Raw genomic sequence first — 26041 nt, 5'->3', positions numbered from 1 at the left:
AGAGCAGGTAAAAGCAATTGTTTAAATGCAGCTCATGCTAATGCATTGTCTTTCGCCCCTTCTGGTTGCCTTGTATCATAGAATTCTAGGCTCTAATGCACAAAAATTTGGTATAATCTCCTTGTGTTAACAAGGAGTTCAGAATGAATTAACTTGTTATTCCTATCTCTCTGTGTTCGAGGACTATTGAATTCTGACATTGTGGATATGTGTGTGGCCACAGTATGGGTATGACAATGACTTGTTGCTCCCCCTGCCCCTTTGAAAAGGAAGCATTGCCCCTGCAGCCATTTATTTTAACTCCTTTTAAAAGAAGTGGCAGAACTGCCCTTCAGGATGCCCTTGTCCTTATTCTGGCTGGGGTCTGGGTGAGCAGAATTCTGCAGGCACTTAGGCGTTTTGTGCTTGCATGGCTGTGGAGCGGGAGTGAGCAGATCACCCTCCTTCTGATCTGTTTTTCAGTAACAATGGTCTTCAGGACCACTGGAACCCTGAAGGTAGTCGTGCAACCTTTCATGGCACTGTACGCAGTGCCTAGCTCTGCATCCCTCTGCCACACACCTATCTGAACAGGAAATTCCACCTGCGGCTGCTTTGACCTTCTCTTTGTTCTACACTTGGGTGCTTGATTCCAGAGGCAATCTTTGTCTGGATTGCCTTGTTGCTCCAGACAGCAAGCAGAGTTGTAAAGCACAAAAAGTGGCATGTAATTAGCACAGAAATTCCACAATTCTGTAGAATCAAATGCTGCTAGTGAAGTGTGCAGAGTTAGTAGCTCATGCTAGGCACTCTACAGATGAGACATTTTCTGCCTAATTTCCCATGGGAGAAAGGGCACAAACTGCAGGGGCACCTTTTGTTTTACAAGCTGAGTGCTAACACAGTCAGCAGTGGTTTACAGTCCCTAATCCAGTATTTGGATATGAGATCACCACAGCCCATGTCATATCATCACAATACTAGAAAAGTTCTCCTCTCATGATGTTGCAGTGCTTAGACAGTTAAACAGTCATCTCATTATTCTTGCACTTTGAAGCTATCAGTTGAGGTTTCTGTTTCTCAGTAAATATCTATCTCCTTAAACACACATTAAAAAAACAGAAAAAGAAACATAATGTATCTCTTCCTTCCAGGGGACAAAAGCTCAGTTCAGAAGCTTCAACCCAAAATGCCTCCTGCCCTCGAGTCTAAATTATTGGACATATCCTGGTTCTCTGACAACACCTCCTCTCTATGAGAGTGTAACATGGATAGTCCTGAAAGAGCCTATCAGAGTTTCTAAGAAACAGGTAAACCTGAAGTCAGCTTGTTTCCAAGTTTTGATAGTTACTCTTGACTTCATTTTTTTATAGTTAAAATGGGGTCTGTGGGCAGTGACTGCTTTCTTTGTGCAATTGGGCTAATTTGAGAAACAGCAAATAGCCTGAGATGTCTAGTCTTGAAGCACCAAATGATGTTGCCAATATGGTAACAATGTGGTTAAAGTAGAAAGCCAACATTTTGTTTGCAGTGCCACCACAAAAATATAATGGTCCAAATTCTGCCTTCATTTACACCCATGCAACTAAGTCTTATTTGAATACAAGCACTGGCCTGGAATTTCTTTGCTGCTTGTCAAATTAGCATTTTCTTATCTATTTCACTCTTCCTGTATTTGCAAGAAAATAACAAAGGACTGAAACTCAAAGTTCAAAGATAGCTTAATATCTTTGAAAATCCGAACTTAAGTTTTAAGTCATTTGTCATTATGCAGATGAGTGTCCAGAGGGCTTTTCAAAAGTACCTGGGTGCCCAACACCCATTGATTTGAATGGGAGTTAGGCACCAAGGCCCTTCTGAAAATCATACTAGATGCCAATCTTTATCTTCAGATACCTTTACCATTTTAACTCTTAGGCCAAACTCTGTTTTAACAAACACTGTTGTAACTCAGCATGATTTAGCCTTTAATATTTGTCAGAACAAATGTAAAAGAAAGGCCCTACAAAGTTAACAGCTATGAAAAACATCACAGACTGTGAAATTTATTTTCGCTCAGTGAAATCTAGTGTCTGGTGTGCTTTTACCCTCTAATACTCAGATTTCCTCAGGGGAGACCAGCATTTCTCAAATTTGGTGTTCTGACCCGAAAGAGAGTTGCAGGGTGTCACAAGGTTTTTTTAGGGGGTTGATGTGTCGCCAACCTTACTTCTGCACTGCCTTCAAAGCTTCAGGCACCCAGCTCCAAAGGCAGTGTCCCACCAGCAGCAGCACAGAAGTAAGGGTGGCAATACCATACCATGTCATCCTTACCCCTTTGCTGTTGCCTTCAGAGCTGAGCAACCAGAGCCTTGCAAATGTAGGCTGAGGTCCCAGCATTGCGGGCAGCAGCACTGAAGGGTGGCAATACCATACCATGGCATCTTTAAATACTGTTCTGCTGCTAGCAGCATCTCTGCCTTCCGAGCTGCTACCAGCCAGCAGCCACCACTCTCCAGCAGCCTAGCTCTAAAGACAGCCTCACAGCTAGAAGCAGCACAGAAGTAATGGTAGCTATATTGCGCTAACCCCACCACACAATCACCTTTATTTATTTAGTGTGGGCATAAGCAGCCAGCCAGGCAATGGCATATTCAGTGGCTTGATGCAGTTCTAGATCACTGATACACATAGTCAGTGGACATTTGCTGATGGTTCGTGTCATTGTATTGTGCCACAGCTGCACAAAGAGCTGTTAGAAAGACCCCAGTGATACTGGTTGGCTGCACAGACATAATAAACCTTGCGACCCTCCCACACACAACACCTCTTTGGGTCAGGCCCCCCACAAACATGACACTGTGAAATTTCAGATTTAAATATCTGAAATAACAAAATTTGTTATTTTTAATATCCCATGGCCATGAAATTGACTGTGAAATTGGTAAGGCTCTATTCATGTAACAGCTTCCCAAACAATAATTAATATCACAGGAAGTAGATGCCACATGAGAGTGCAGAGGAGGATTTGAAGATGAACCTATGTATAGATATTTTAAAGCACAGACTTACAGGGATTTTTTTTCTGAATTTCCAGTCATGGTATTTAAATATTGGGCTCTACAGAGTAAATAATAAATCATTATGCATAATATAGTATCTTACTCCAAGCCCAGCATTGCCATTCACAGTGCCCTCTCATTCCAGTCAATTTCATTTAAAATTGTTACTTAAATGATCTTTGGTACTGTCAAGGCTTATCCCTACTCTGGCTCTGAGTACAGAAGGTGCGGGCCTTCAAGAACTCTAAAGTACTCTGCCAGGCTTCTGCTTAAAAAAAATCCCCAAGGTCACAGATTCCCCAATCTTGAGCGATACAGTGCCACCACCCAAGTGCAAAAACACCTTTGAGAACCCAGGAAGACACACGTGGAATGTCTCTCTCTGGGGTAGACTCAAGCTCTTAACCCTCCCTTTGGAGTGAGCTTGGAAGCAACTGCATTTTCTTAATAGCTGATCTTTCAGTCTCAGGCACGTACACACAGAACATCATGTCTTCTAGGACCCATAGGCTTAAAAAGGTGATTTTTTTGACAGAACAAGACATACTTCATAAGTTTAGCCCGTTACTAGTGTTACAGAGTAATTGAAAAAAGGCAGATAAAAGCACAGAGAGTTGCTTCCCTGGGATTCAGTTTAAAAGTTACAGTGTACAGGGGGTATATATATCATCAGAGATAAGTCCCACAAATCAAATCCAAAAGGAAAGAAAATAACCTGATCTTATCTGACTAAACAGTCTCTGTCTACTCACATATCTGTTGTTCCAAGGTTCAATCCTTTCTAGGAGGGGAGGGATAGCTCAGTGGTTTGAGCATTAGCCTGCTAAACTCGGGGTTGTGAGCCTAATCATTGAGGAGGCCATTTAGGAGTCTGGGGCAAATAGATTTAAAAAAAATTCTGTCAGGGATGGTGCTTGGTCCTGCCAAGAAGGCAGGGGGCTGGGCTCAATGACCTTCTGATGTCCCTTTCCGCTCTATGAGATGTATATCTTCATATATATAGGTATGGATTTTGCTGACAAATTCTGTTCCTGGCTCATTTCAAATCAGTATCTCTCCTCTGGCCACACAAAGACTGCAGCAGGCAGATCACTGCTTCAGTTCATATCTCACACGCTCTTCCCATGGGTTCACCTGACTTCCTGCCAACACTTCCTGGAGATTTTCAGGGACCCACTGTCTCTGGGTTTAACCCTTTACAGATAATTCAGTGAACTGAATGGCTGGGATGTCTAGAAAAGGGTAGTAGCCCTCCCATCCATCACAAGTGTATTAAAAAAAATTGGTACTCACTTTTTAATGTACTTTCAAAACTGTCATACAAGAATCACTCCTTTTATAGACAGGGAAAGAGAGTCAAAGAGATCAAGTCACTTGCCCAAGATTATGTAGGATGTTTGTGGAAGAGCCAGGAATAAAATCCAGATCTCCTGACTTTCCACTCCTTTGTTAACCACAAGAGCAGGCTTTCTCCCTGTTCAACCCTCTCCTAAGACAGCAGTCACATCTGCACATTCACTGTGCTTCCAAACCTTATTTATATTAGGTCTCTAGCGCTTTTCTTTCCAACTTTACCATCTCCCTCAGAATCTCCCTCAGGTAAATCTCTTGGGGACTTTATTGACTAGGGTTTTGTTTGTTTGTTTGTTTTGTTCTTTTTGTGTGAATTTCTAGTGCACCTGAAAAGCACCTAACTGTCGGCCCTGGAGACTGGAGTTTTTATCTTCAAAGTAGGTATAGCATAGGCAGTGGCAGTGCAGGTTTTCTCACTGCTCAGCCAAAGCGCTTCTCCTTTGTGGAGAGAATGAGAGGATTGTGAGGTCTCCTAGTTCACTCAAACCTTGGTCTCTCTCCTGAATGTCTCACAGAGTTGCCAGCTAGTGTTTCCTGTGGTGGTGGTTTTGCTGACCCCTTGCCAAACAACCTCTTTATTAATTTAATACCCACAGATCACTTAACACTATTTTTTCCCAGATATCTTCCTCAGATAAGTTTTGCATAAATATATTAGCTAGCAGATTTCCAGACTGTCTCTCCTTTTGATGTTTTCTGATATTTCTAGATCCCTGTTTATTATTTTTTCATCTGCATTGCGCTCCAAACAGAAACTGCTATGCTCTATAGAGGGTATGATCTGGCTCCCAGAAAGAGAAACTTTAGTCTGACTATGAGGAGAATTTCCTGCCAGTGAGACAGATTACATTAAAAATATTCACCCCTAAAGGAAGTGATAGAACCACAGCCTTTTGGCACACTTAAAAGTAGACTGAACAAATCACCATAGGAAATAGTCTGATAGTGTTTGGGGAATTATCTAGTTGATTCAACAGGTCTTCGTCTTCTCTAACTGGAACCGTAGCTTCAGAAGTGGGATCTCGCACCTTTCATATTAAACATTCCAAGTATAGAAAACAGTGGAATACACTGAAGTGAGCCAATCATGCATTTCAGACAAATTACTTTTGAAGGCATCTGATATTCAGTAATGGTTGAGGGCCTGCATCAGTCATTAATAGTATGTCTGGGCTCATAGTTTGAAAATATACTGTTATCAGACTGAAAAGTATGGATGCCTTCCTCTAATCTTTTTTCAATTACATCAACATCAATTGCTTTTGCTAGTAATAACGTTATTTCACATATATTTCCAGCTGGAGAAATTCCGAACTCTTCTCTTCACCAGTGAGGGAGATGAAAAGATCCAGATGGTAAATAATTTTCGGCCCCCTCAACCTCTTAAGGGAAGAATAGTTCGTGCTTCTTTCAAAGCCTAAAGAAGAAACTTAATAATGACCTTTAAACTTTCAAGTGCTTCAGTGTCTAAAGGGCCTAACAAAGTCACTGATCTTCAGATGATTATCTCATTGAGGAAGCAAAACAGCCATTTCCATGAACACTCTGTGTTGTGGTACAGTAAAAAAGTCAATACCTCTTGGTTTATGCTTTGCATGGGCCAGAACCACTCTTTTAAAATAGCAACGAAGGGTCCTGTGGCACCTTATAGACTAACAGAAAAGTTTTGAGCATGAGCTTTCGTGAGCACAGACTCACTTCCATCAGATTCATCAGATTGAGCACAGACTCAATTCATCACAAAAGCTGTGCTCACAAAAGCTCATGCTCAGAACTTTTCTGTTAGTCTATAAGGTGCCACAGGACCCTTCGTTGCTGTTACAGATCCAGACTAACACGGCTACCCCTCCGATACTCTTTTAAAATAGTTATGATGGGATCGTGTTCTTTAAAAGTGAGGACATTTTAAAATCAGGAATAATTTAGTAATCCAGGGTGCACTTTAGTAGAAGAGTGTGGTGATGTTCCATATAATTTATCATAATTTTAAGTTTTTATCTTCATATTTTAGAATGGGAAACTGATTGTGCAATGAAGTAATAATAGCGTTTGGCATAACTTCTAATGATTAGAGCTATTGGCCATAATCTGATAAGTAGTGGGATAATACTTAGATCTTCCTGCAGATTTCCTAGGGATTCTATTCAATTTGACCAGCACCTCTGGTTTAGAAGATACTTAGACTATATTCTAATTAATCACAGTTGCCTTCTTACATGCAACCAGAGCCTTGAACAGTAACACATACTTTAAAAAATGTAATTTCTTCCATTCACCTCAAATGGGGGTTGATTTTGAAGCCTCATTTGGACAATTTTAATGTGAACATTTTAAAAATAACTTGCATAGTGTTCAAAATGTACTCCGTGCTTCACAACTAACCCATCTCCCTGTACATGATTTTACATTCTACAAAATTCACCCAAAGCAGGTAGGCTATGCATAACTACCAGGCCTTAACATTTAATTTGGTTGAAAAGGTGTTCCTTAAGAATAAGATGACTGAGTCAGCTGATATTGTCCTTAACATAACTAGAGTAAATGTGATGTTTACAGGTGCACAGTCTTATTTCAGTCTTTCAGAGCAGGTGGTGGGATTGTGAGAGTTTCCTAGCAAACTTAACCCAGAAGCAGTGAGAGTCTTGACTTTTGAATAAGGTAGGCCCCTATTGTGATACACTCATGCAGAGTACCTTAGTCCATAAGTAGGCCCAGTTAAATCAGTGTATCACAACACATCCCAGATAACTATTTTAAATTTTTTTTGTGTTCACAATAACTAAAGTAGGAATAAGGACAAATCACAGAGAAAAAAAAAACAGCCCTGCCCCTGCAGGATTAGTACATGTCTTTGGAATACCCCATGGACACCCACATGAAAGTCCTATAGCTGGCTACCTAGTGTCATGAGTTTGTTTGATCTTACAAAGTAAGCAGGGTTGGTCGTTTAGTGTTGGGCCAGGAGGGTTTCTAAAGAAACTGTGCAGGGAATCCACTAGGCTGTGATGTTCTGTGGGAGCGTCAAATGCAACAGTGGTTTTCAACCAGTGTGTCATGACAGGCTGGTGTGCTGTGAGAAGTGTCCAAGTGTGCCATGAAATTTGGTAACTTTCCCCTCTCCTCACCGCAGGGGAACAGGGATTGACAAGCCCTGTGCCAGCTGGGACTCAAGCAGCAAAGCTGCCTGACTCCCTGCTGGCCCAGGGTTTGTCAATTTCCCTTTGGAGATGATTCTTTGCAGAGTTGCCGTGAGGGGAAATGCTGACCCCACAGTAGCCCATTTGTGCTGAGAGGCAGCTGAAATGCTGCTTCCCAGCTGAACGGGCTAACTGGGAGTCCATGTCCCCTTCCTACGTGGCAAGGAGAGAGGGAGACTGGGAGCCTGTTGGAACTCGAACACTGTTTAAATGCTGCATCCTGGCTCCTGTGGACTTGCAGGGAAGGGAACCTGTTCTCTGAAGTCTCCTCCACTGTGAGTAATTGAGTAACCATTGAAATTTTCAGCAGTTACTCAATTACTCAACATTCCCATTTGATCCCTGTTTAGCTTGTTGTATGCACTACTATGCAACCCTCTCTGATAAGACCAGAGCCATACTAAATAAGTAAATGTATCATTTATGAGCAACTGAGTCAGTTGAAAAAACTGGGTGTGCCGTGGAGTGGTTTGCCTAATTGATGTGTGCTGTGTTCCTGAGAAGGTTGGGAACCACTGAGAGAATGGACGGGATGCCGCACTACCGGATGTGCTGTTTTTCAGTTCATTATATGTGAAACTGAAGTTGGTTGCACTTGCAGCAACTGTTGTTACAACGTGGATATTAACCTTTTGCCTGTTCAAATTCTACCTCGAGTGAGCGTATGCCCCTGCAGTATGGTTTCCTTCATTTCTTGCCCAAAACTTGCATATCGTTAAGTATAAACTGTGTTCCTTTTAGGGGACTGGAATAGTTGTAATGTAATTGAGTTCATTGGCATTGGTCCTAACTTACACTAGCGTAGGTGATAGGCAAACCAGCCCGTAGGTTTCAGGGATAAGTGGAGTACTCCTTGCATGTGTGAGGCCTCAGAGGGAAGGTACCCCAGCAGGGCAAAGTATTAATATTATCAGAATGTCTGTTGGGTTGATGGCAAAATTATCCAGACTTCTTTTATTCTGGCTGATCAACCTGATGCTGATGTTGGTTCAATTGACACCGCTGCATTCCAATTAGTTATCCGAAGTGCTGAGCCCTTTGTAGAATGGCATGTGTGAAAACCTGTACAGTGTAGTGGAGCAGAGAATATAAAAAAGAGAAGAGCTGGCTCAGATGGGAAAGTCTCCTCAGATAGAAAAAGAAGACATCATAAGGTGATCAGACCATTCCAGGAGTGAGTAGTGCAGGGTTCTTGACCTGGGGCTTGCCGTGCAGCTTGTGCATTAAACTAAAACACTCCATCCTCCACTTTTCTCACCTGTGAAATGGAAATGATAATACATACCTACCTACCTCACAGGGGTGTTGTGAGGGTTAACTCAGCAATGTTTAGAAAGTGCTCTGAGATCCTTGGCTGGGAAGTGCTACCAAAGTGGAAAATCATTACAAAGAGCAATGGATTGACCGTTATGAATGTGATTTGTACAGCTTGTAGTGCAGGCTGCTGTTGCAGAAGGCTGGAATTTTTATACAAGATATTCTCAATTTCTTTAACAAATCAAATACATATATTTGTAATAAATGTGTGTGGGGGTCTTGCTCTATGTCTCTTTTGAACAGGTCTAATTCTTGTGCTGTATTAGAAGTAAACTCCCCACTTCCACCCAGCAGTATTTCACTTTTGCTAGGTTTCCCCCACCACCCTACCTGAAAAATGCCCACATGTTCTCCTCTGTTTCCTTCAGAACTATTTTGTATAAATCTGTAACAGATCTGCGTGGGATCAAGGGAGGCTCCAAACTATTTAATGACCCAAGTTAAACCCAGTCTCAAAGCAACTCTGAAATGCTGCTTAGCGAAACAGAAAAATACAGATATGATTTATCACCCCTCAAACATTTGATTTAAAAGATCAGTTTACTTGTGCAAGCAGCTTCTCTGAGAACTTTAATCTAAGGAGCATTTCTAATATATGCCAAGTTTGTTTCACAAACTCATCTACTCATCTTCTATGGCTCGGTGTGTTCACTGTTGTTAAACGGTATAATAAGCAACAGTCTTTCTGTATCTGTTGTATTGTGCATTAATCCTAACTAGATCTTTTTTGCCTTGTGCCAGAGATGAACAGACAGTACTATATGTGTCTGTTTAAAAAGAATTAGATTGATTCCTGGAGGTTATGTATATTGATGGCAGTTTCTAGGCAACCCTACGCCTCGGACTGTTGGAATTGTCCTACTTGCACACTATCCCTGGAGCTACTGGGTTAGATCGACCATTGGTCTGAACCAGTGTGGCAGCTCTTATGTTCCTATTTAGCTAAAATCTACTCAACAGATCTTCACTTTAAAATGTAAGGTGTGCATTTAAAGATAAAACATAGATTTCGTAGTCCTGAGGTGAACAAATGTGGTCACAAGTTAGGCAATAATTAAAATATTGTATAGACCACAAATAGCTTAGTGAGACAATAAAAATACCATCATGGAACATCACTTTTTTTTCCAGTTGTCATCAATAGAGCCATTTATATGCCAAGTTGTAGCCATTTAAGATTTTCAACATCTTCTCTCGAAGAATTTAAGGAACCCTCTATGCCCTTTATGGATGGAGAGCCTCAAGGAAAGGCAGCATAGTCTAATTCAGGGGTCATCAACCTCTGGCATGGATGCCAAGAGTGACACATGAGCTAGGAGCTCAGCCCCACCCCTAGCTGAAAGCCATGCTGCCTGTGGATTAACAAAAGACCAGCTAATGCTACCAACCACCACCTAAATGGTAAAGCTTTGCATCTTAAAATGTTAATTAATGAAGCTGTTGTAAACAGGACTATTAGTGACTTTAAAAAATATCACTGGCACTTGGACTGTATGTGGAGGTCAAAAGGTCAAATTTCAGCACTTTGCCTTGTAAAGGTTGCTGACCCTGGTCTAATTAAACCATGGTTGCCTGTATTCTGTCCCTGATTCTGCCACAGGCATTCTGTGGCCTTGAGCATGTCACTTAATCTGTCTCTGATCCATTTATTCATCTGTGAAACAGGGATATTTACTTCTTGAGGTTACTCTGGGGCTCATGGGGGCTTGTCTACATGAGCACTTATTTCACAGAGAGCGGGAGTGTAAATGTACCACATGCTAATCTGTTGTGCACAATGGTGGACCTTCCATGTGGACCTTCTGCAGGGCACAAAACGATCTATGGTGTTCCTGTTTCATGGGGGCAGGGCACACAGATCAAAGTTCAGTAGACAACAGAGTCCAAATGGTCACTTAGTGTGCAGTTAACTAATACATGGTAGATTTACATCCCAGTTTGCCAAGAGCTAAGTGTTCATATAGGCAAGCCCTTAAATATTGCCTGTAAAGAGCTTCAGAGGCCCAATCTCATGAGCTGCTCAGTGCCTCTGAGAGGTGCTTAGTACCCTCAGCTTCCTTTCCTTCTGTAGGCGATATGCACCATTCCAGAAGAAAAGTGGGATTAATTAGGAAGAGTTCATTAGGAACAATTCCCTGTATGCACAAGCTCATTTTTAGGAGTTATCTGGCTCTGAGATTAGAGATTGTGAATCATTCTTACTGTGATTAATGCGTTGTTACTGTTTATAAGAAAGTTATAGCAATTCCTTATTTCTCTTGATGTAGTCAAGATACATATAAACCTTGGACTTTCCCGTAGAAAAATGGCAGTATACAATATCAGTCATAGTTATATGTTGTGCACTCTACTGAATTTACTTTTTTTTATAATTACTTTTCATTTTTAAAGGGGTCAGTATGATATTACCAAGGGTACATTCTGACTATTGTGTCCCTGTAATCCTCTGGTCTAGGATTGCTTTTATACTGCTGTGCAGACAGAATTCCCACTCATAGCCAGCTCACATAACACTGAGCATGCAGATTCACTCCTAGCCGTATACATAAGCTCTCTGACCAGTCATGCATGAATTACATACAAGACAACACCTACAAATTCTTATTCCCTCTCCCCTTCCACCTCCTCCAAGAAATGTGCATCTTGTACTGCCCAGTTCCCTTCTGAACAGTACAAGCTCATAGGAAGTCCATCGTTTCATCAAGGCTGTGTCTAGACTAGAGGGTTTTGTGGGCAAAATGGCAATTCTTCTTCGAGTGGTCCCCGTGGGTGCTCCACCATAGGTGTCGGGCTCGCCCCGGCACTGCAGCTTGGAAAATCTTCAGCAGTCTCCGTCGGGTTGCGCATGCACTGATGCGTGTCGGCTCTTCGCGCGCTTACGGTCACGTGCGCGATCCGGTCCCCACCAGTTCCTTCTCAACCGCCAACGGCTGCAGATGGAATCCTCTCCGGCTCCAACGCCTGAGACAGATAAACTCTGTTTTATTCGTTTTTACTAGTTATAGTTAATAGTTATTTAGTTGTTATAATATTGGTTCTACTGTGTATATAGTTTTTTTCTAGAAGCAAAAGACTGTTTTAAGGATTAGAGCGGCTGCCTCTGGGCAGGCCCGCTATTTTTGACAAGCCTTCAAAGGCTAACAGTTGCTATTGTTTGGCAAATAGACTGCTAAGTGCGCTGTTAGCACTTAAGGATTCAGGAACTTTAAGTCTAATAATGTCGTCCCCCAGTTTTAAAAAGTGTGAATCTTGCCGGGAGGCCATGCCTGCCTCGGATGGCCACAGCAAATGCATCCGGTGCCTTGGGGAAACCCACGTCCCACAGAAGTGCTCTCATTGCTCTAAATTAACAACTAGAGCTAGGAAAGATAGAGAAATGAGGCTCAAAATGCTTCTCTTTGACAAAGCACTTCAGCCTGCCATGTCGGAAAAGCCCCGTAAGGAGGGCTCTTCAGGGTTGCACAAGAGGCAGGCTGCCTCTTTGACCTCCCCTGTGCAGAAGAAGAGAAAGGCTTCTCCAGCTCGATCCCTGCCCGTCACCTCTGGGAGCGGGACGAGCAAAGGAAGGGGCCTGGGCCCGCTGGTTTCTTCTGCTGAGAAGGCCGCAGCGCATGTACCCGCACAGGGGCCTGCGACTTTTAAGGAAACGGCACCGAGGGCCGTGCAGGCACCGGAGAGATCGTCACTGGCTACTGCAGCACCGAGGGTTTCGGCTCCGACGGCACCGAAGCGTCAACACCTGGCACGGAGCCCTACGGGGCCGAGCGAAACACCCCAAGCGGCACTGAGAACGACAGCACCGAGCACGGCGCCGGGGGCAGCAGAAATCAGCATGGCACTGACTACAGTACCGAGCCCTCCGGCACCGATCAGGCCTCCAGTGGTACCTGAGCAAGCAAAAGCTAAAGCAAAGACCCGGCACTGCAGTCCCTCCCCTGAGGTAATTGCGCTGCCATTATCACCACGATCCCCCCCAGAGATTCAGCGAGCAGCAACACCTTCAGCCTGCCACAGGCTTCCATCTCCTTTTCTCCAACGTCCATCTCATGGATTTGCAAGCTTCTCACCATCTTCCAGCAGAGACCCCTATGAGTATCATCACAGAGAGGATCTCCCCCTACATCGGTGTCATCTCGACGATCACGTCATTCCCTGCATCATCCTTATGCTTTTGGGTCGTGGTCCAGGTCCCCATCACCGGGACCCTGTCCCTGTTGCTATGACCACCACCATTATATGGGACATCAACATAGGAGTTCGGCATCTCATCGTAGATCCCCGTCAACCCCTCCTCAACGTCACAGTGCACAGCTTCAACCTGGGGGAACATCACAAGTTTCCCAATCAGAGACTGGTTCAAAGGATTTTGAACCTCACTTCGAAACTTCGAAAGGACAACCATATGAATACAGCCAGGATCCCGAGGAACTGGAGGAGAGATACCACAGTGATGCCTCCTCATCCTCCCCAGACAAAGCAGTTGTTCCTGGGGACATCTCTCCCCCAGATGACCTAAAACAATTCCAAGAGCTGTTCAAAAGGGTGGCTCAATCTCAGGACATTCAAGTGGTGGAGGTAGAAGAAAAGCACCACAAGCTGCTTAAAAACCTCAGGCCCCCTTCTTCTTCTAAAATAGCCATACCATTGGACGATGCAATTATGGAGGCAGCCACTAACATATGGCAGACTCCAGCCTCCACTCCTCCTACCAACGAAAGGGCAGATAAAAAGTATTTCGTCCCTGCCAAAGGCATGGAGTTTTTGTTCAGTCATCCACAGCCAAATTAGCTAGTGGTTGAATCCTCTTAACATAGAGCCAAAACGTCCCAGTATAAATCTGGGGGACTGGACAAGGATATAAAGAAACTGGACCTCCTCGGTAGAAAGGCTTACTCGTCATCTACCCTGTTGCTTCGCATGGCTAACTACGCTGCCCATTTGTCGAACCACAATTTCGACAATTACTCTAAGCTTACCGCTCTCGTGGACCTCCTCCCGGAGGATAAGAAGCTGGTCCTTAAGGCAATCGTACAAGAAGGATACACGGCTTCTCAAGCAGGAGTCCAGATTGCCTTAGATGTAGCGGACACAACGGCTCATGCCGTAGCCACTGCGGTGGTAATGCGCAGGGAGTCATGGCTCCACACCTGAGGCATTCCCAAGGAACTGCAAGTAAAAATAGCAGACCTTCCCTTTGACAAAATGAAGTTATTCGCCGAATCAACTGACTCAGTCTTGCACTCTAGTAAAGACTCCAGAGCGACACTTCGGACTTTGGGGATATATACCCAACCATACAGAAGGAAAAAGTTTTATCCTCAACAACGCCGTTATAGTTACCAACCTCAACGTACCCATTTTCAATGGGGGTATGACCAGGGGCGTCATCAACAGCCACCACAGTACAAGGCCCCTAGACGTCGACCTCAACAAGGCCACGCTTCTTCAGGGCAGAATATAAGACAGCAGGTTTGACGGGTATGTCGAGGGTTGCGAAACCAAGACCGTCTATCAGTGCCAATCTCAGCATACGTTCCATCATCAACTCAAGCCATTCTACCCACAATGGAAAAGCATCACTTCGGACAAGTGGGTATTGGAGATTATAGCCACGGGGTACACGATCCCCTTTCAGTCATTACCACTACCAAATCCTCCCACCGTGCCCCTTCTCAGGGACCCCTTTCACCTCACAGAGCTAAGGCGGGAGGTGGACCACCTCTTGTTCATAGGGGTGGTGGAGAGAGTACCAGAGCAATTCCAGGGCAAAGGTTTCTACTCCAGGTACTTCCTGACAGAGAAGAAGACAGGAGGTTGGAGACCCGTTTTGGATCTACGGGCCCTCAACCAATATCTGCGCAAACAACGCTTCAAAATGACTACGATGGCTTCAATAATCACGGCACTAGATGATGGAGATTGGTTTGCAGCCCTCGACTTACAGGATGCGTATATTCATATCACAATTCATCCAGCACACAGGCGCTTCCTCCGGTTCATCGTAGGCACAGATCATTTTCAGTACAGAGTCCTTCCATTTGGTCTCTCTTCGGCACCGAGTTTTCACCAAGACCCTAGCGGTCGTGTCAGCATACCTGCACAGACAGGGCGTCTTCATCTTCCCGTACCTGGATGATTGCCTGATAAAGGGAACTTCCCAGGCAGAGGTATTGCAGATGATGCACCTCACTGGGCCTCATCATCAATTTCTCAAGGTCAAAGACCGAGCCCACACAAAATATAGAATTTATAGGGGCTTGGATAGACTCTGTCACGTCAAGGGTATATTTGCCCGATGCCCATTTTCGTGCCATCGAGTCTCTAGTACAACTAATAGCATACAGCCCCATTGTCTCAGTCCTAATGTGCTTACAGCTACTGGGGCACATGGTGACCACCAGGTTTGTGGTACAAAACGCCAGACTGCACATGCGAGGATTGCAGCATTGGTTGGCGACTGTATACAAACCATCAACCCATACCGTTCACAAGATGGTATCACTCACAACGAAGGCGCAAAGGTCACTAACATGGTGGGCAAACCCCAAGAATCTACTAACAGGGGTGCCTTTCTGCCAACCACAAATTACTGTTTTCATTACAACAGATGCATCCCATACGGGATGGGGGGCACACATGGACAACAAAGCTACTCAAGGTTTATGGTCCCATGTAGAGAAGACACTGCATATAAACATACTAGAACTCAGAGCAGTGTTCAATGCGTGCAGGCATTTTCGGAATTATCTGCGCAGAAAAGTAGTCGGCGTAAATACCGACACCACCACCACCATGTTTTATATAAACCGACAAGGGGGGGGCCAGATCTCGTGCACTCTGTGCGGAGGTGATCCGGTTGTGGAACTGGTGCATTGCCAACAATATAACCATAAGAGCTTCATACTTACCGGGTGTCCACAACGTAAAGGCGGACCAGCTCAGCAGACACTTTGCGCCCACACACGAGTGGCAGATCCGTTCAGACCTGCTTCACCAAGCGTTCCGCAGGTGGGGGTTTCCCCAAATCGACTTGTTTGCCACTCACGACAACAAGAAATGTCTCCGATACTGCTCCAGAGCGGGCATGGGACAGGGATCCTTGGGGGACGCCTTCATGATCCCATGGAAGGGCCCTCTACTCTATGCATTCCCTCCCACAACACTCATACACAAGGTCTTGGAGAAAGCCAAAAGGGAGAGAGCACGCGTAATACTCATAGTCCCGACCTGGGATCGGCAACAATGGTTCCCACTGCTTCTACGCATGGCACAGCACCGGCCATTTCCCCTACCGACAGTACCGCACCTTCTCACACAGGCTCGAGGGTCAATGCTACATCTGCACCCGCAGAGACTTCGGCTGCAAGCATGGTTAATCCATGGCTCAGCGCCTTAGAGACTACATGTTCAGAGGCAGTGCAGCAAGTCCTGGAGTGTAGTCAGAGGACTTCTACCAGAAAGACTTATGAGCACAAATGGTCGCGTTTTTCCACTTGGTGCTCTTCCAAGCAATTGACACCTCTGGATGCCCCTATACCTATGATTCTGGACTGCCTGCTACAACTCAGACAAAAGGGGCTCTCTCTGTCCTCCATAAAGGTTCATCTTGCGGCTATATCAGCTTTTCGACATGAAGAGGAGGGATCAACTATATTTGCCCATCCTGTTGTCACACGCTTCCTAAAGGGGTTGGTAAATCTGCACCCCCCTCGGAAACCAATACCGCCGTCATGGAGTTTAGACTTGGTTCTACACACTATTTCGGGACCGCCCTTTGAGCCATTGGCTACAGTTCCCCTTTGGCTACTTACCATGAAAACGACTTTCCTCCTGGCAAACATGTCAGCTCGCAGGGTGAGCGAGCTCGCAGCCATAATGTCCACACCACCCTGCACGATATTCTCAAAGGAGGCGGTGGTCTTACGTTTGCACCCAGCCTTCGTTCCAAAGGTCTCTTCAGATTTTCACATTAACGAACCCATAGTATTGCCCTCGTTCTATCCTAAGCCCCACAATTCGAGTAAAGAGGCACGGTTGCACTTATTGGACGTAAGAAGGGCGCTGGCCTTCTACATTGATAGAACTAAGCCTTTCCGGAAAACGGACAGACTCCTGGTGTCCATTGCATCCAGGTCAAAAGGGGAAGCCCTATCTTTGCAGAGGATTTCAAATCACATTGTGTCATGCATAAGACTGTGTTACGAGCTTCGCAAGACTCCTCTACCAGTTCCGCCCAGGGCCCACTCCACTAGGGCGATGGCAGCGGCGATGGCCTCCTTCAAGGGAATCGTGCTGAGACACATCTGCAGAGCGGCGACATGGTCTTCCTACGATACTTTCGCCAAGCACTACGCCATGCACAGGATGCTTGATGAGGATACACACCTGTCGACAGCAGTCCTTTCAAGGGCAAGCTGCGCATAAATCGGGTACCCACCTCCTTTTTCGGGGGGGGGTTACTGCTGGGTAGTCACCTACAGTGGAGCACCCATGGGGACCACTCGAAGAAGAAAGAGAAGTTACTCACCTGTGTAGTAACGATGGTTCTTCGAGATGTGTCCCCGGGAGTGCTCCACTACCCACCCGTTCCTCCCCACTTCGGAGCTCTGTTTGTGTTTTTCAGAGATGTCCGGAGCGGTTGATCAGGACTGGCGGGGACCGGATCGCGCACGTGATCGTAAGCGCGCGAAGAGCTGACGCGCATCGGTGCATGCACGACCTGACGGAGACTGCTGAAGATTTTCTGAGCTGCGGCACCGGGAGCACCCACGGGGACACATCTCGAAGAACCATCGTTACTACACAGGTGAGTAACTTCTCTTTTTGTTGACAAAACCCCCGGAACGTTCAGATTCCCAAGCACGTTCTGTCAACAGTGAGTGACAGAGCACTGTGCTTTTGTTGATGGCTATACCCTGAAAGCTACAAGGAAGAATGCTGCTGTCGACAGATATCTGTCAACAAAACATGGGTCTGGATGTCCTGGGGGGCCTTCTGTGGACAGAAAAGTCCTCCTGGGAGCCGTGCAGGTTCCTCAGGGGACAGTATGTCCACAGCTATCAGTGGTCCCTGGTTTCTGCCTTGCCCCAGTAAACCCTGTGCCAGGAAGATGAGACAGTGCAAAAAGCAGAGCAACGCACAGCTGTGTCTTACACTCTCACAGCCACTCCTTAGCAGCCAGTGGTCCCTATGGCAGGCCAACAGGGAGCCCGCAACCCACCTAGTCCCTTGAGAGACCAGGAGCCACACTGGAGCAGCTAGAGGTGGGCCCTCTCCTGGATTGATGCCAAGGTACAGGCCCTGTGGGACCTATGAGGGGAGGAGGAGACCCTCCAAGACCCGAAAGCCAAGTGCCACAATGGCCCAATATATACAAGGGTGGCCAACGCCCTGGCTGAATGGGACCACCCGCCCCCAAAAGCATGGAGCAAGTCCACGAAAAGATTAAGGAGCTGTGCCAGGGCTATATCCGGGTCCAGGACGCTACCTGATGCTCTGGGGCTGGACGTGCCACCTGCACCTACTACAGGGAGCTGCACAGCATCCTGAGTGGGGGAGACACATCCCCACCACACTGCAGCATAGACATGGTGCTCAAGGCCCTCCCCACACCGCAACAGGAGCCCCTAGAGGAGGAGGCCTCCAGCTCCCACTGGACTCAGAGAAGGAATTGGAGGCCAGCAGCAGCCTCTACATCATCCTGAACCCGGTCCCCAGCAGCCAGCCCTGGGCATCGTCAAAGCTTGGCAAGGGTCCCTCTGGTGAGCACCCCATGTGTCACACATCCCAGGGCGAGGGAGGTGGGCGCAGATGGGGTGTGCTATGAGTTTTGCCCAGTCAGCTGTGGTGGGACCTCACGCTGTGGTCCAGGCATGTGGAACCATGTGCAAGATAGCGCCTGGGGCGTGGACATCATCCCGCTACCAGCTTCACAGAAGACCAGAGGAGCCCCAGGCCTGTGCGGTGGGGAGGATCTCAGCACCTGCCATGGCTGGAAGTGGGCTAGCCACAAGGGCGCTGGCCTCAGCCCAGACACACTGAGGAGTGCTGGAACCTGGCAAGGCAGGAATGCCCGCATGAGAGAGGCAGCACCTGCTCCTGTGGACAGTGCTGCAAGCCATCACTGGCATCTAGTGGGACATGATGGCCCAGCTGCCTGTGACTGTCTCTCCTGCCCTCACCGCCCACGCCTGGCCCCTGCCAGCCATCCTGCAGGGCATCCTGGACCTGCTCCAATGGCTGTTGGCCATGTCTGTCCTCCTGGCCCTCCAGGACCCCCCTGCTCCCTGTGCCCACCAAGACTCCGCCGCAGCCCCACCTACTCCATACCTCCCCCGGTCCAGGTCCTAACCCAGGCCTGACAGGGGGCCCGAATCCATCAGGAGGGGAGCCTGAGGCCAACGATGGTTATGATCCCTCTCCCTCTTGGGTTCATGGTCCCCCACCCCACCCATGTTTTGAACCCTGCCTAACCCCGTCCCAAGCCCCCCATCCAAGTTCTGATGCCCCTCACCCTGAGTCCTAAGCTGCCTCCCCCCCACACATAGTAAATAATTCACTGTGCTCCAGTTTGTTGTAAATGGTTTTGAATTACACTGTTTATTTTTTGCACAAGTTTTTGTTTGTTAAGTGAAAGCCACTTAATCATTCAGCACACCTGTGCCCCTCCTCATCGTGCAGGGGTTGGGGAAGGGTGAGGGGGTGAAGGGAGAGTTTGGGGCAGCAGGGTAGGGCTGTGGGCCCAAAGCCCCCACTGGGGGTGCCCCGGGGAGGGTTACTGGGGGCTGTGGGAGCTCTTCCTTAGGGCCTTGGAGAGCCGCACCCCATTCTGATGGGCCTGGTGGATGGCAGCTGTGGCTGGCTGCTCCTATACATGCCCCTTGCTGCCAGTGGCCACACCCCTCACCCTGAGATGAAGGCCTCCCTCGCCTCGTCCACAATATTGTGCAGGGCACAATACACTGCCATAACTTGGCGGATGTGTTCCCCCACATCCAGGCAGGTGAGCAGGCATCTAAGGTGTGTCTTGAGGCAGGTGAAGGTGTACTCGGCCTGCATCCTGGCCCACTTCAGGCAGGCATTGAACAGTTCCCATCTAGGGTCCAGCTGGCTGGTATAGGGCTTCATCAGCCAGAGCATGAAGGGGTAGGCTGTGTTCCCCACAATGCAGATTAGCATATGCCCATCCGTGACTGACAGTTCACAGCAGGGAACAAATGTGCCTGCCTCCATCTTCTGGCACAGGCTGGAGTTGCAGAACACATGGGCATCATGTGCCCGGCCCCACCACCCAATGTAAATGTCCATGAACTGTCCACGGTAGTCAACTGGGACCTGCAGCACCATCGAAAAGTAGCCCTTGCAGTGGATATACTTGGCTACGCTATGCTCCAGGGCACAGATCGGGATATAGTCCCTTTGATAGCCCCGATGCAGTTCGGGAATCACAAGGCAGTGAATCCAGCCACAACTGCGTCCACATCTCCCAAAGGGATGACCATCTGCAGCAGGATGGTATTGATTACCATCACCACCTGCAGATGGAGTGGACCAAACACACACATTGAGGACTGAGAGAGGGAGTCCCTGGGCCTCGGGGGTCTTGGGCCCCTCCTGAGCTTTCTGGGAGCCCCCTCGTGAGACCAGCCCCCCAGCAGCAGGGCTGTGCAAGGATGGGATGGCTGGTCCCCCAAGGATGGGACTCCCAACCCAAGCCCACCCACATGCTCCCAATGCTGCTTCCCAAGGGTCCCCCTTGGGTGGAACACAAACCTCTCCCCATGAAGGCAGTGCAGTTGGAGAGTGTCTTATGTCCATGAGGAGGGTCCCAACGTTGGACTTCCCCATGTCAAACTCATTGCCCACTGACCAGTAGCTGTTGAGTGTGGCAAGCTTCCAGAGGGTGATTGCGACATGCTTCTCCATGGGATGAAAGGCACAGCCAGGTGTCCTGTTTCTGGAGGGCGGGGGCGAGCCATGCACAGAGCTTCAGGAAGGTGACCTTCCACATTCAGAACTTCTGGAGCCACTACTGGTCGACCCACTGCCCCATGACCAGTTGATCCCACCATTCTGCTTTGGTGCGGGTGCCTTCAGATCTGCCTGTGCACCTGGGAGGGTGGGTGCAGGTGTGACCGTCCCGCAGCCATGACGAGGTCCTCACAGGTGGTCTTGGGAGAGGAAGAGTAGAACACCCTTTATAAGGGTTCAGCAACTGCTGAAGCACCTCTGTGCGGGGCCAGCGCAAGCCCCAGGCTCCTGTGGCACAAGGGCTCCCTGGCATAAGCTGTGTCTCCCAGGAAGACACGAAGGCCTGTTCTAGCTGTACTGTCCCTTGAGTAGGCACACCTGCATCTTAGGCAGGGAACAAGCATCTGGGGGGGTGGGTCCCTTTAAGGGAGTGTCCTGCCGGGGCTCCCGGAAGCAACCAGTGACTTGCAACCCTGTCTGCTTTGGTTCTGGGTGGCTGTTTTGCTCGTAGAGTGGCTGGGCAATCTGGCCACTCTCTGTCAACAGAGCAGACTGCTCTTTCAATCCACTCTGCAGTCCAGATGTGCTCCATTGACAGAAGTTTTGTCACAAGATATCTTCCGACACAAACTTCAGCTGACAAATCGCTCTAATCGAGACATAGCCCAAAAGAAAATGGTAATGCACCAGCCTTGTTATGCCAAAATGGAGTTTCCTACACGCTCAGTCCATGCACACTGGTTAAAATAAAACCATGCAACAAATTTATCAGCTATTGAAAGGTAGATTTTAAGTGATGATGCATGACAGTCAGGACTGGTTACAAAAGAATTAAAAGTGTAAAATGCAGACTAATATCTAACTTTACAAACTAAGTGAATTTAAAAGCAAATGATATTCGTCTCACAATACACTGCAGTACATTTCAAAGGCTGAGTCTCCTTCCAGCTTGGGACCTTTCCTTATTAGTTCAGCTCTTTGAGAGCTGTCAGTGTCATGAGTGGAGATGATGGAGGAGAAAGGTAAATTGTAGGCTCTTATACCACTTCAGTCTCTTTGAGGATTATCCGTAACCAGGAGTATGACAAGTAGTCTCTTTTGGCTGTGAGATCTCCCCCCTGTAATGGAACATAAATGTCTTATTCACACCTTCCTCTTGCTGGAGAATGACTGCTTAAGCAGGTTATAGCAGCTGGGGTGTCAGTGTGCCTTTGTCTGAAAAACTGGTTTGGGCCTGCTTTTCTTAACCTTGGAGCATGTTACAACAATGCTGCACAGCAGAATCTCATAACTCACATACAATATGGATACTTATTCTACTAGGATAATAATGTACATCACATGATGGGTTTTCAAATGATACATCACAAGACGTACTTTGTACATGTATCCTAGCCTTATAAAAGTGAACATAAGAGCATTGACTGTCTGAGTGAGTCTTTCATGTACACAGCTTTTAAGACAGTATCAGCATGTAATAAGAAAGGTTCACAAATTTCATAATAGAGTGACAATGAAACACATATTATGTAAACCATATGCACAGAGTAGTTGGAAAATACGTTCTAGGAAAACTTGCCATTAACAGTAATTGCATTTCTCCACACTATTTTGGAATAAGGTTTGCTTATTTTGGGGCTTCCCTGTAGTGTGGATGCATTATTCAGGAATAGCTTATTTTGGAATAACAACTCTGGAAGAAGATTCTGGGGGATAACTCTGGAGTGCAGACATACCCTCTGTGTTTTAAGAAAAATCGAAATATGAAAATATGTTGCTGTAAAGAACATCTTCCAAATCCAAGGAAGTTGGTCTCACCCATGAAAGCTCATTACCTAATAAATTAGTTTGTTAGGCCACATCCACACAGCCGGTTAGCACAGCGCTGCTGCTGGCAGTGCTGTGCTAATGACAGTTCATGAAATTGCAAATGGAGGACCATTTGCAAACTCAGATGACTAATTCGCATAGCTGTGCAAGGTTTCACTCTCAGCAGAGGGGGTGCTGGTAGTACAAAGGCTGTGTGGACGTGCCTCTGCTAGCTAAGCCCCTCTCTGTCTCCAGTCCCTTATGCCTGAATTTTTTTCTTCATTCATATGACATGACTAATCAGGACTGCTAAGGGATGAGCTGTCAAAACAAATCCCTGGCTGCAAACACTTGGATGTGTTATGTTGATGCCCTGCAATCCTGAACAGAAGTGTCATATCTAAATGTAAGATATTATGGATCAGAACTTCAACTGGAGCAATCAACAGAGCACTAGTCCTGCTGCTATTCAAATCAGTGAAAAAACTCCTATTGTCTTGAGTAGAAGCTGAACAAGTTGCCCTTGAAAATCTGACATGATGTATTTGTCATTATTACAGCAATAACTACTTTAGTCCTTCAGTGGGAAATACTGTCTATTGGTGGGGCGGGGTGGGGAGAATAGTAAAAGATAAGGGATGTGAAACGTCCACGTTTGCACTTTCTGAATTTTCTATTCCCTTGTTTATCATTTGATTGTGAGGGAAAATGGAAGTGTTGCACCTCTAGATTTTTAAATAGCTTCCTCAGGAAAGTGATGGAGTTCAACTTGCCTGGGTCACTTAAAACTTGGTTAGAAAAAGCACTTGAGAATACATTGAGGGAGCAATCCTGCACTGAGGAATGGACTGGGTGAGCTAATCCAGCTTTCTGTCTATCATATGTCATTCTTTAATATTGCCAACCCCAAGTATTCAAAAATCAAGACTCAGGCTCACACAGTCATGAGCTCAATTTAAAATTCATGAGTTCAGTTTAAAATTCATGAGGGCATTTTTTTCCAGCGGAATGCACTGGAACAGCTTTCTACCACCTTTTCCCCTGTTATTTTTGCACTGCGGGGCCCCTCCAGCTGCAGGGTGCCACCTCCCAGCTGCGCTTCCAGCTGCAGGGTGCTTCCAGCTCATGGCTATTCACAGAGCACATGGTCCCAGTCATGGCCAGGCAGTGAGGGAGTCTGCCTCGGAAACCTGCAGGACTGCTGGCTGGAGTCATCCAGATAAGTTTCCTGGCCAACACCTGCTTCTGGCACCTGAGACCCACCCTCCCCCGACCAGCTGACCCTACTTCTGCCCCTCTGGTCCATGTAACCAAAACCCTCTGCCCCCCTCTTGTGTGCATACCCCATCCCAGACCCTGCATCCCAGTGCCCTGCTCCAGTCACAGCCTCCTCCTGCCCTCTGTCACAGTCGAAACCCCTGCACCTCCTCCTGCACCGCAGTCCCCTGCACCAGGTCACAACCCCCTCTTGCCCTAGGTCACAACCCAACCCCATGCACTGCAGATCAGTACCGCTTCCTTCACCCAAAGTCTCTCCCAGACCTCACACCCTTGCACCACAATCCCTTACCCCAAGCTTCCTTCTGCACACAACCTGCATCCCAGACCTTTCACCCCCTCCACTGATATCATGGAAGGGTGCAGCCCTTGACCACTTTCTGAATTTTTGCTGTGGCCCTCATCAGAGATTATTACCCACCCCGAGCTAGACTGAGGACTGCAGTAGGCTGAAGACTGAGGCTCATGACAAGATAGTGGGTTGCTGATTCCCCTGGATGAAGGGCAGGGCAATTGTATGAGGGTGCCCAATGGTGGGCCATGGATTGAGACCAGTATGGGTTCAGACAGGGAAAGGAATAGGAGTGACAGTGGTAGCATGCTGCTAGTAGGGTGCCCTGGGCCAGAGGGTCACTAGGGCTGATTCCCAGACAGCTCAGTGGCAGGTGCTGGGGCAGAGATTCAATCCCCCGACATTGCCTTTTTCTCCCCCTTTACCTTAAAATAGTCATTACATACTTTAGGTGATTTTAAAAGGCAGTGTGGAATTGCTTTGCACCAAAAACGTGTCTTAAGACCTCTCTGTCTGTCTGTCTGTGTTCAGTACAGGTCACTGAAAATGGAACATTATGTTTCAAGTGGCACAGATCTCTGATATTAAAGACAGATTCTCATGCTCTCCTTATTGGTGAGTGCCATCTTCTGGCTTATTAAGCAAAGTCACATGTATAAACAGCCACTACAGTTTAATATACAATCAAACATGGGAAAATACCTATATCAGGAGATATATTTGTAATACAGAGTCAAGTTTCCTTATTATAGTTGTATAGTTTTTCTTATTCCAGCTAGACTTTTTCTATAATTTTGCTGTCCATACTGGGATTCTTTTAATGTAATAGTCCTTCTCTTAACAAGCAAGTAATAATGATTATGCAGTTATTTTAAGCATTATTCAGTCTGATACATTGTAAGCTGAAAAGCTGGAAATTCATGCAGAGAAATATTAAAAGCAGTTTTAAAAATATATTTCATAACAGACACATGCATGAGAGAACAAAGGTTTTGGGAAAGTGCCTGTTATTTCCAAAAGAAGCTATGACCAAAGGCGAGATTCCTCTGTAATGGCCAATATGGATCAGTTCAGATCCAGTGCTAAAACCAAGCACCCATTGCACAAGAGATCAGCTCTCACAGAAAGCACTGGATTCTACTCTGAGAAAAACTTTATCAAGTGACTTTATGCTTCAGGTTGCAGTGGCAGTGGCTGGAGCTCTGGGCCCCCCATGAAGGGCTGGGCCTGGGGGCAACTACCCCTTCTGCCTCTCCTATCAGCAAAAGTGGTAAAGAGTCACTTAAAAGTAATCTGAGCCAAATTTAGGTGAAGACACTTCCACACCTAAGTCCATTCAAGTTAGCGTACATTGACCTAAGTGTGGAACGCAGACCAGGCCATAGCTGTAATACAATTCTGTTCTCAACATTGCTAGTAGTGTATGGTAAATACTGTACAAGATGGCATAACCATTGTATCACTTCATGTCCTGCTGGGGTAACAGGCATTCTCCCACTGAATCTGCTGTACTGACAGTCTTAATTATAGGCTGTCAGTTGATTTATCTTTGTATCTCTCCTACTCTGCTCTGTGGGCCATGGTCCGGAAGCAATATTTACAAAAGAGCAGCACAGTCAGAATGATAATGGACAGAATACTAACCATAGTGTTAGTTATCTGAAAGTGTAGAACATACCGAAATGCAGCCAAACCAAATAAGTGTTTATAAGACAATCCAACCATGACTGGGTGGTTTCTCCTTTGAAAACAGCAGAGCGTAGGGTCAGCCCACCTGCCATATGGGATCACTGTAAGGGTTTGTG

The 26041-nt window shown here is 46.6% G+C and overlaps 1 protein-coding gene across 1 annotated transcript in view; it reads left to right on the top strand.

The window, feature by feature from the left end:
• CA7 (carbonic anhydrase 7) overlaps positions 1-26041 on the top strand; it is a 53139-nt gene that overhangs the window by 22583 nt on the left and 4515 nt on the right. The window contains exons 6-7 of the mRNA XM_075008607.1: positions 1134-1289; positions 5672-5728. Coding sequence (XP_074864708.1) covers positions 1134-1289; positions 5672-5728 — 213 coding nt within the window. The remainder of the gene's footprint in view (positions 1-1133; positions 1290-5671; positions 5729-26041) is intronic.

The sequence above is a fragment of the Carettochelys insculpta genome, chromosome 14 (genome assembly GCF_033958435.1).
Source record: "Carettochelys insculpta isolate YL-2023 chromosome 14, ASM3395843v1, whole genome shotgun sequence".
In the NCBI taxonomy this organism is placed as follows: domain Eukaryota; kingdom Metazoa; phylum Chordata; order Testudines; family Carettochelyidae; genus Carettochelys; species Carettochelys insculpta.
This window is presented reverse-complemented; position numbering and strand designations above follow the sequence as displayed.